General features: G+C 40.4%; 1 protein-coding gene across 3 annotated transcripts; it reads right to left on the bottom strand.

The window, feature by feature from the left end:
- Positions 1-707: 707 nt before the first annotated feature.
- LOC134034946 (uncharacterized) lies at positions 708-4,110 on the bottom strand. Of its 3 annotated transcripts, none has more exons than XM_062479670.1 (7): positions 3,932-4,110; positions 3,106-3,269; positions 2,758-2,846; positions 2,487-2,631; positions 1,601-1,749; positions 1,199-1,335; positions 708-941 (listed from the first exon to the last, which is right to left on the bottom strand). In XM_062479670.1, exons 1-7 carry the CDS (start codon positions 4,044-4,046, stop codon positions 748-750), a joined length of 993 nt encoding a protein of 330 aa, XP_062335654.1. In that variant the 5' UTR covers positions 4,047-4,110; the 3' UTR covers positions 708-747. The 3 variants fall into 3 exon arrangements, with proteins under 3 accessions (XP_062335654.1, XP_062335653.1, XP_062335655.1); XM_062479669.1 differs by having other exon boundaries at positions 2,758-2,871; positions 3,125-3,269; XM_062479671.1 differs by having other exon boundaries at positions 2,758-2,859; positions 3,125-3,269.
- Between the last annotated feature and the right edge of the window lie 7,462 nt (positions 4,111-11,572).

The raw sequence follows: 11,572 nt of genomic DNA, 5'->3' as shown, positions 1-11,572 counted from the left end.
ATGATCAACCATCAACAATCTAAGCAATCTTCACACATGCTGGAATGATAAAAGCATAAAGCACATAGGACTTTTATGTATTCCAATATAGCTGGAGGGATATCTGTAAAATATAATCAGGTGGAATAAACTACCACCCGTCTTTTCTACATCAACATCATATTAACAGCGTAATAAGAGTATTTCTTATGAATACATATATGAAAGGATTCAAGTGCAACCATTGCATGACTTTGATTGCGTAAATTAGCATGAGCTCACGCAGCTCATAAAGCTAACACTGCCAGCAGCTGTCAGAACAAATTGTTTTTCGCATCGACAAAACAGAAGTACCGTATGTGTGGAGTGTAGCAAACAGCTTCCATCTCAAAGCATGATGTTTACACTCTGTCAGACTGTCATTCATGTGTGTCCTCAACAAAGGTTAAGCTCTTCTCTTGGAAGCTGACTTAAATGCAGACAAACGTTTCAGTAATACAACATGCTGGTCCTCAGCATGATGGGATGGAGGAGCTCAGAGTCCTAACTATACGGAATCAGAGTAGATACAGCTGCATGGTTCTGAATGTTAAGCACCTGTCAAATGGAGGGGTCCATGTCTACACACAGTAAATGATTTTTCCATTCAGCAAAATTGTTTCATTGATATACTGCCCCCTGTTGGTAGTTGCTGTGAGGTGCATCACACATTACAACTTGGTACAAGGTTTCACATTGCACATCATTTAATCCAAGGTAACTTTTTCCTTAGTTCTGGCAGTAAACTGGATTGGCAATGGCAAATTTCTTGCTGTTCGCGCCAACTTGCTGGCACACAGTCTTACACCCGTCAGGTGGGGGGTGGGGATGTGTGTCAGAGGAATCGGAGGCCTCATCAGTGTAGAAACAAGCAGCAATCAGAAGCACACTGTTCAGGACGGTCGCTATGAGCATGAGGACACCTGAGACAGGAACAGTTACAACCGCAGCTCACAAGAGGATCAGTCCACATTTCACCTGTCTTGAAATAGATTACTGGAAGCTGCGCACATTACTTTCATTTATAATATAGTGTTGCACTTGTATTGCACTGCAAATTTGTCAGTACAGTACTGTCACTACAAAATAGTTATACAGTAGAAACTAAATAGATAGCAAATTAAATCTACAATATACTGTGTAGTCCCACTGTAACATTGTTTTAGATCGTATATCTTACCACAGTAGACAGTATTGGGGGTTATGTTGTGGACATGGTAGCCCCTGGTGAACATGGCCCCCAAGCCCAAAACCAGCACTGGGTAGACGGTGAAGGTGTAGCGGATATACTTGGAGAGCACTTTTTGAATAGCAAACCTGAGAGGCAAAAGACATTTTGCCTCTCAGGCAAGAGAAAAAAAACATTTGTTAAATAATTATTGTTATTCCAAACAAAAGAACATTAAAAAATGTGTTGTTCTCATCAATAGCTTCAAACAATAAACATTTGTAGATTTTCGCAACAACAATGTGGACCTCATGGTCACAATTTCAAATACAGTCTGAATCAAGCATTTTCTAACAACTTATATTTCTCTTTCTGCCAGCACGATGGTAACAGCTTTCCTGTTACAAAACCTACCAGAGCAGCATCCCCAGTAGGAGCAATAACAGGACCACAGAGCTGGCCATGGGATCCTGCAGGCCAGCCTTGTGCTTCAAGACCACCCCCAAACACACCAGGGTCTCCAGCAGGGTCCACCAGGCAAACATCGCCAGCCCGTTCTGGGTCTGTCCCCCATCACCCGGGACAAAACAGCACAGAGTTTATGGATGCAAGGTGGCAAAATATTTTTAAAGGTGTTTAGAGGTGTACAGTAATTTTGCTAGGATAATGAGTAGATTTGAGTAGATTAATTGTTGTAAGTGGACCTTTGTGAAAAGGCACAGGTGCTCATGCAGGTATATGCATGCGTGGTTGCAGGAGCAAATGCTATATATTTATCAGCTTTTTACTGTGGTATAAAATGAACTTTCAGACATGTCTGTGACAGGTAAAGTGCAAAGGTTAGCTAGTGTGGTTAGAAGATACCATAGAAATGATATGGTATTTCATATTGCTACCATATGGAGTTGATTGAGATATCTTATCAAAGGACATGATTCATCATGTAATTGCAGGACTTTGAGGAGTGTTACGTGGACAAAAGTGGAAATATGCGGGGGGGGGGGGGGGGGGGGGGGTTTTGACAACGATTTGTCAATGTTGTGAGGGCAACACATTCCATGTAATTTCACATTCTCTACATGTGCAGACTTCCCCTTAGGTCATCCTTCTCAGATTTCATGAATCCCAATTTTGGATTCCTGTTTTGGATTTTCAACCTTGGATACATGTAATTTTTTTTAACTTTTACATAGCATACGTGATTAACCAATGTCAACATTTGCATTAATTCGAATATAATCTCAGGTTTGGAACCATTGCTGTGAGATCCTCAGGAGAGAGGGACAGGATGTGAGCTCACCAAACAGCGTGTACACCAGACCTCCTTAGGGTTGTTGATGGCCAGCCATGCTCTGTGACGGTACAGGTTGCAATAGGACATATACAGCATGAAGAAGCTCTGGAACGGCACCATCAACTTGAAAAACAGAGTTCCCAGAAGATCCCTGGATGTGTGAAAGAAAACACAAATTTTTCTTCGATGACTACGAGCTGAATTGTTTTACTCTGTAGTCTGTGCCCACTGCCCTATTGTATTATTCTAAAGTGGACCAAATATGAACGCCACTTACTGCTTGGCCCATAGAAACATCCCACCAAACCTTGCAGCGTTGATCACAACCCACATGAAGAAGAATGCTGGGGGATGGATCTCAGGGTTGTAGCACAAGGGGCTGAAAGTGTTCCTCACAGACACATTTGACCATAACAGAGATTTGACAACCACAATAGAAGCTATATTACTTTGTTCCTATGCCTCAAGCTCATTCACATGACAACTGACCTTAATACAGATCAGTTCATTAGCATGCTAGGTGAACTTAAGATCCCTATTATTAAGGTATGAGATTTTAAAACACTTCTACCAAAAGAAGTCTAGGATTGCAATGCTGTCCAACATCACTCCCACTATTCTGTAGGTCGTTTTGGATGGGATACCTTCTGAGCACTGTGAAGGCAGAGTGCAGGAGCCAGGCAGCATTCCAGGCCTGGACCAGGATCCAGGTGTACCGTGCCCACCTGTCCATGGTCACGTCCAGAGGGAACAGCTCAGAAACTATGGCTGATGTGTTCCCGTACAAACCTGTCAAGGAAATCCATTTTGATAGCTGTCAAAAGACAGTGCCTATGCCTGTACAATTACAATCAAAGTCTCAAGGAATATATATTCTACATTTGAGAAATGTATATTATTTTCCCCACATTGTATTGCAGGCATAAAAGAAAATGTGAAGACCTGGTAGTTTGCTGTAAGAGTACACAGGATTGACAAATGAGAGACAAAGCACACACAATCTGTAAAAACTTGAGTGCAGACAGTTCCATCTCTAAAGCTCTTATAAAGCTTGAAGTGAACTTCAAATAGGGTTCTGTGAGTAGCTCTCTTATCAACGACTATGAGAAACGCCTTTGGTGCCAGAGTTCATGATGAAATGTTGACTTTGAAATGTTATTTAGATGTAGACGTCTGCAGTAAAAGACATTTCAAAGGAAAGATAATTATGAAAATAGCTTTTCTGCTTGAATGATGCATCCTCAGAATATGTATCCATGAAAAGATGCATCTAATCAGATGAACACAACTAATAACACCAAAAACAATCGAAAAGCTAAGACCATATTTTGGGGTTCAAATTACACATTATCCCATTATCCCTGTCTACTTAATTTCCTACAAGTCAAGATTAAGAATGATCAACTAAAGATATAAAAAAGTTACACTACAGTGTAAATGATAATACTCACCATCAGATGTTTTAAGTTCTAATCCTAGTATGTGAAAGGTCTCAGAAAATAGCTGGCTAACGATGGCCAGTATTATGCTTGCAAAGTGAAGAAACATATGATGGTGACCTTCCATTCTGGCTCAGAGTGAAGATGCCAGGGAGCCCTTGAGATCTGGATGTCAGCTGAAGGAGAGAAAACTCATTCACACACTTGTGTCTCTTATGAAAACATCTTCTATCACTTTGGACTTTGGGCAAAGATGCAGTCAAGCAGTGAGTTTGTGGTGGTGTGTGTGTCTGTCAGCACACATTTGTGTGTGTTGCGTACGTGCCTGTGTGTGTTGCGTACGTGCCTGTGTGTGTGTTGCGTACTTGCCTGTGTGTGTGTACACATCTGCGTCCAAGTGTATGTGTGTTAAAGAAGTTATCGAGGTTGGTAACTTTATTGTATGCAAAGTGCAAATGGGTTTATTGCAAGTCACTGATTTATATCAAAACATGATATGGAGTAATAGTGATAAATAAAGTAGATTAGGGTATCTTATGTAATAATGATAATTGGCACAATCTATCTCTCGGTTAATTACGACTATGAGAAAGATGTAGCTAGACTCTCAGTACAGTGGGGGCGGAGCTTCATCACAGGGCCCCTCTGCTACCAAGTCATTTTAAAAATAAAACCAGGGCCGTAATCATAATATATAGATCTCCCCCAATATTCAAATCTGGTCAAAATGTCCCCCCCAATATATTGATATAAAAATGTTAATAAAATATTAATGTGCTACGCTATGATAGGCAACCACGCACGCTGTCCGAAAAAAAAAAAAAGTTTTCAGGAGGGACCCTCAGACTCCCCAACAGATTTTGTGCACCCCAATGTTGACTCCATGGCTACGGCCTTGATTAAAACTGTAAAAAAATATATATCTGATGAATGCATATGTTATAATGTGTCACTTGTTGAGCCAATTAACCCTATCTGTTCAACTTGAACATGTAACATTTGATATACTAAAATATGTTTACATGTTATACTCAATATTCATTGAGGTCAACAGTAGAAGCCAAACTACCAAAGGTGCCTCTACATGTCTTGAGGCAACAGTATAGGGATCCAATACCTTGAATGGGTTTCACAACATAAAAAACATAAATCTCCTAGCCTATTAAACAAATATATTCTTCTGTCTTCGGGCTATCTCCACTGGTGACATCATGGGGGTGTCTGCAGGGTACAGAGGTTGTTTGTTGTGCTTCCTTACAACCATGGCCATACGTGTCACAAACAATAGGCAGGAAAGGGTCAGTATTACCCCTGGTGGAGTCAAGGGAAGAGTAGAACAATGACCATAGCACAGGAAAGTACAAGTTTAATATACTATTGTTCTGCTTATTTTTCTGTGTATACAGTTATTATTTATGCTGGTTCATACAACGATAAACTAGCTTGAACTTGTATTAAAGGACTGAATTTTCGACAAAATCTTACCAATGAAGATGTCAATGTGAGTGTTTTTTGTGACAGGATTGGAGATACTCCCCACCAACATCAGGATCACCACAGGGTAAACGGTCACAATGTAGCGGACATGCTTTTCCAGTTCCAGATAGAAGTTCTCAAAGAGAAACCTGTAGGACAGAAAAGAAGCACGGAGAAACAGCCAAATCCTGCAAATATAGACTTTTGTGCCAACGAAAAGGTACAATGGATATAGGAGAGTCTAACATAGAACCAAGCTACTGTACAGCTACTGATTTTTAGGCCTAAACTACAAATGGTTAGGTGTAAAGTCAATGCAGTGTGGATCAATTTATTCCAGTTCCACTCAACTGGTCACACTTAATAAACCGCAGTCAAAGCTTTAACAAGTGAAACAGTGAATTTGGATTCTTCAAATACATTTGGACTCTGTTACCACACACCACTATTGCTATGACCATAAGAGTAACTTCTCGCCACACTGACAGGTTCAGCAGGAGCAGCAGCAGAGAGAGCATAGCTGAGCGTGACCTGGACATTTGCATCTTATATTGTAAGACGATGGCCAAGTTCAGCAGTGTAGATATTTTTTCTGCAAAACATGCAATCGATACAATGAACTCCAAACCAATTATCACATTAGTAATAGTATTAGTAATGGCACTCTGTCCTAAATTGAGATGTGTTATTGCAGTGCATGTACTGTATTTGTGATCACTTACTCTCTATCAAACAAGAAGAGCTATGCAATAATTAAGCAGAGGTTCATGATCAAGGCGATGTTAAATCCATAGGGCAGAACTGAAGGGGTGGTGTACAGAAAGTCATTCCTGGGAAGAATGAAAACTTTTAAGAGACAGTCTACTATAGAATAGCAGACTTTCAACTCAAGGACCCTTGAGTCACACTCACAAAAGTCAGTAACATTGCAGCAATGTCCTGTACATCTTCTACATGGGAAAATATTAAGTAGTGTTTTTGTGGTGTCATTAAAGTAAAATATTGTCAGAAAAAAACATAGGTTAGTGACTATGCTGTATGAGACATACTGGAGTCCATACATGTGGTGGAATTCCTGTTTGGGCTGGCATTTTGACATCATTCTAAAAATATAACCTAGAGAGGGTACAATTTCTGGGGAAATTGCTTGCGTCGGTTGCAAAGGGGTCCGTTTTTTTATGACATTTTTACAGCTGATATTTCTGTATATTTTATGTAAAAATGCATACTTATTATTTATAAAGATTACATAGATTAAAAGCATACATTTGTTGCTGCTCATTTACAACTCAAAATACTAAGAGTGAAGTGTAGAATGTAACAGTTGTCTTCTCATGTCCCCTGCAAGAGGGAATGTGATCGGCTATATTTATTATTTATATTTTTCTCTCTTGAACAGAGATCTTATTGGGATTTTTATTTTTGTTTGAATTGTTTATCACTTGTATTATTGTTTTTATTGATTTTATGTAAAGCACCTTGAGCTACAATTCTTGTATGAAATGTGCTATATAAATAAAGTCTTACTTACTTACTATATAGCAGCCTCATAGTTGAATTAAACGTCCAAGTGTATGTGCTCGCCAAAGGCTTGAGCACACCCAATAAATAAATATATATGAGAGAGAACAAAGGTTGTGCTCTCGCCGAAGGCTTGAGCACACCCAATAAATATAAAAGTGAACCTACCTTCGACAGAATCCTGTAACAAAGTACATGAACATGCACGACAACCAGATATAGATTAAATCCCACAGAAACATACACCATGGTGCAGGAGTCATGTCTGTGGCATACTTTATAGCAACATCCTCTGTGGTTTGTCTGAAAACACCTGCGAGCACACACACACACAGACACACACACAACCCAATTTACACAGACATGAATACATACATGTACCATACATGTGTATGGTACAGACTTTTACACAAGGGTGTACATATATTGTATATATTTACATATAGAACGATTTGAACTGGTTCATATGTTTGGGCTTAGAAATTCACCAGATTTCCCCCCAAATTCAGCCATAATGTTGAGTGTCATCACAACTAAGAAGATGATGAATGCAGTAAGCATGAGCATGACTCGTGCTGGGTTGTGGTCTGCCATGATAGCTCACTAAGGGTAAAAGTCACCAGTGTTTCAGTAAGAGCCACCAACACATCACCATAATATGTCAGAAAACATCCACATTAAACACGTTTGATCCTCATTAATATGGAGAAAACAAGCTCCTCCTAATGTGGGCCCCAGAGACTGTAAAACATGCTTGCTTCGACAGTTTATCAGGAAGTGCTTCCCGGATTTATCCAGCTCAAAAGTTAATTTAGAACATTAACTCAGTAGTTAATTCAATTTGACCTATTATGATGCCCGATGACTTGTTTATTTGAATTATAGGAATTTTAAGAATATTTAGGTTTTTATCAAGCTAATATACTGGATTTAGTGGGTCTACAAGGTGTCTTAGTTCAATAAGATGATAATGTTGAACATATCATGGTCTATGTGCATGCAATATAACTTTCTACCACACAGTGTCACCAGTGACTTGTGCAATACTAGAAAAATAAACTATATTGTGTGTCAGAATGAGGAGAGACTGAATGCCTATTCAATTCAATTTACTCTGCGTGAACAATTACAAAATCAATTATAAATAAATACCTAATTTCAAATAATCCCTCGTTTCTCAAGATTAAATATTATATATTCTTTTTTTGTTTGTTAATTCTTACACATCATACAGTACTGTCTTGTATTTAGAATGTAAACATGCAAGTTTATTTTTCCAGTGTTCTTGACAGCTTGTCTACCCCTGTTTTGCTTACAATAATTGTATTGTTAATTGTTGTTGAAAATCTGGCATAATGTATAACATGTGGTATTGTAAAATGTTACCCCAGAAAACCATAAAAAACTATGGAGTTCCCCATTAACGCATGGCATACTGCAGAAAATAGCTCTCCAAAATATAAATATGATTGGAGTTGGGTTGGGTTTAGAGAGCTAACTAAATTAACTGAATTGCTAACCATGTGATTCTATTGTTCCAGCTCTGAAGTCAGGGCAGAGGGATGGCCAGGCCAGGCCAGGCCATGGCACTGCACAGTTGGCATTCCACTTCTCCTAACAGAGCATTGAACCCAGAAAGGCTACTCTGCTGGTTCTCGCACCCGCACCAGATGTTGCCCTGTGGTGAAGAGCTCTCGAAACGCTCGACAATAATTAATGGAGAGCTTCCCGGGGGAGGTTTTAGAAGATTAAACGTTGATGAGCTCTCTCTCTCTCACTCAATCAACCACTACCACGCACGCGCCTGTGTGCAAACACACGCATATTGGCACAAGCATGAAGGCGCTCAGACACATGAAAGTATGGCACACACATCTCTACCATCATGCAGAGGTCATCTGGTAGTTTCGGAGTGGGTGGGAGAGCCTAATAAAAACTAGGAAGAACATTTTTGAACCTCAATTTCAAAAACCTCAAAGCGTTTTTGTAGTATTGTAGCCATACTGAAATTCAAAAATAGACCTTTAAGGTATTTCATGCACTGTACGTTCTCAAGCATCATTCTGATAGGGAGCTTTGCAGACAATTCTGTCTGGTTCTGTAAAAGTTATTTGTCAAATCTGTTTGATCTAAAGGACACAGGCAGAGGACAAGGCACAATGTGCTGGTTGCTCATCAATTAATGAAGGAATTCATATCCAATTACTACATGCCCCCTTTGATCACTCATATTAGGATGGATCCTTGTGATGACAACCATTACAGCCCATCCACTTAGTCTTTACTGTGTGAATCATGTACTACAAAAGCCCTGAATGGAAGAGATACTGCTTGTCAAAAAGGATTTTGACGTTATCACTTAGTTAGATAATTAACAACAATATTTGTCTTACAAATGTTATTTGTCTGATCAACAAATGAATCGCAGACGACTTCCTCCTCCCCCTCTGCAACACATATCTCTCAATGTGTGAATAACGGAGGATGGGAACCACTCGTTTAGAGAGAAAATTGGCTGAGATAAACCATCCAAAACAGTATTTCAACAAGTTTGGGGATTTTTGATTTTGATCATTCTTAAAGACCTCAAAGAATGTTCTGGATTGCCATCCCTACAAGGACTTTTATGGCCATTGTTGCTATGGTGACCACCACAGTGACCCATGCACAGTGTGCTTTCTGTCTGACACCTGATGTCACGACTCAACACACAGCGTGCCCTCCAGGACAGCAGAGGGCACTAAGGAGTCAGAGCAAGGCCGGCTCAGCTGTGAGGAAGTGAACGGCCATGGTTAAAAGGAACACTGAATTGTTTGTCAGTGCTCATTCATGGTTTGTGTGCTACGGGCGTTACCTCACTTGGAAAAATTTTACGGAAACTCTTTACCTGTGCTGGACCCTGCTTGCCCCGACTGTGGATTTTGGATTACGATTTGGACTGTTCACTTGGACTCTCTTTTGTTTGACGGTATTGAACCCCGCTTGTCTCTGACCTCTCCTTTGTCTTGCCCTACCTGGAAACTTCGATTGTGCTGGCTGCTCTGTGTACCTTGACATTGGACTGTGCCTTGACCTTGATTGTGGATTACCCTTGAACCAACCGTCTTGATGGACTTTAAGTTTGCCTTTGCCTCAATTATTATTTGACCCAGTGTGTGGTCATGACTGACTACTTTACGTGATTGAAGTAAATCAGAACCATTAAAAACTCTAAACTGCATCTGCGACTGTGCTCTTCATTCCAACCTGACACCTGAGGTAAACTGGCCTTTTTAGAAAGTGGTCAGTATAATTTCATCTGCCGAAGAGCCAAAATAGACGGATGAGTGCTGTGTGGATGTATATAAAGTTAATCTTGCAATCAAGTACGCCTCTCCTCGACGGATGAATAAGTTCCTCCACTTCCTGTCCTCTGATGCCACCTTTTCATTCTCCTTCTCTCATTGATCCAGTCTTATGAAACATGGAAAGGAAGGGTAGAGTGCCTATCCTCTCAACTGAAAACCAAACTTGGGTCCTGTGTTTCCTGCAAGTCCACTGTCTGAGAGACTGTGTGGGAGAATAACCCAGTGTCCTGTTTGACTCCTACATGCACTGTTTAATAATTAAGTGCCGTGACTAATAGGCTCTCTGTTTTGGGACTCTGTTTACTCTAGCACTCGCACCAGAACGAGGGTGTGACTTTCATGCTGGATCTGTTACCCATTTTGTTGTTCCCCATGGAATTAAAGCGTCCCCGATGTCGCAAATAAGTCTTCGTGACCAATAATATGGGTTTAAACCGAGCAGATTAAAGCTGATGAAAACGGGACGAACGACGATGAGAGGAAGAGGGGAATATATTCCTGAAAATGTAAACCCTTCCTTCACTGGCTAAATCACTGGAATCTTCAAAGAAGGTTTTTTTTATTAAAAAACGATTGGCAAGAAGTGTCTCATCCCACTTGACTACCTTGCCTTGTCCTGTCCTGTCCTGCCTTGCACTGTACCCTCCTTTCCTGCCCTGCCCTGTCCTGTACCCTCCTCTGCTGCCCTGTCCCCTCGTTCTTTCCTTTTTTCCAATGCCCCCCCACACACACACACACTCCCCAACGCTCTCCACTTCAATCACCAGCCCCAGGCAAGCTATCAAAAGAGATAAACCTCCAGAAATAAAACCACTTTGATCTGTGAGAAAGCTGTCAAAAGAATATGTCTAACCTTCTAACAGGCCTGGATGGCCAAGTCCTGTCAGAAGCACTGGTGTGCTGCAAACAAGAGACTAGAACCTTCACCTTGTAAAACACACCTCACAACTTTCAGATGTTACAGTCACAAAATACAACCATGCAAACAAGAGGCTGTTCAGGCTAATAATCTAAAAGTTAGAACCAAAGTATAACCTATTCACTAGTATTGCTTTAATATCGATTCATTCTACTCTCTAACCAAGATCTCTGTAACATCTCTATAAGATTGGTACCACAAGTGCACGTTACAAACTCACATATTCAATATACTGTTTAGACCCACACTTATTCAAGACAAAATAACGCAACACCATTGATCATCACAAGAACAACAGCAACAGTGTTCGCTGTGTTGAGTTCTATCGGTCCTCAGCAGCTTTGCCAAGCTGGCATGATTAGCAATGCTCTCACCTGCGTGCAATCCCAG

Source organism: Osmerus eperlanus, chromosome 15 (genome assembly GCF_963692335.1).
Source record: "Osmerus eperlanus chromosome 15, fOsmEpe2.1, whole genome shotgun sequence".
Lineage (NCBI taxonomy): Eukaryota > Metazoa > Chordata > Actinopteri > Osmeriformes > Osmeridae > Osmerus > Osmerus eperlanus.
This window is presented reverse-complemented; position numbering and strand designations above follow the sequence as displayed.

What these genes read in the sequence shown, in the direction of transcription:
- LOC134034946 (XM_062479669.1), bottom strand. Translation starts at nt 4,046, where the DNA reads ATGGAAGGTCACCATCATATGTTTCTTCACTTTGCAAGCATAATACTG. An exon ending in AGAACTTAAAACATCTGATG is followed by an intron (nt 3,270 to 3,931) that starts GTGAGTATTATC and finishes TTTCCTTGACAG; the next exon opens with GTTTGTACGGGAACACATCA. An exon ending in CCCCAATACTGTCTACTGTG is followed by an intron (nt 942 to 1,198) that starts GTAAGATATACG and finishes TTCCTGTCTCAG; the next exon opens with GTGTCCTCATGCTCATAGCG.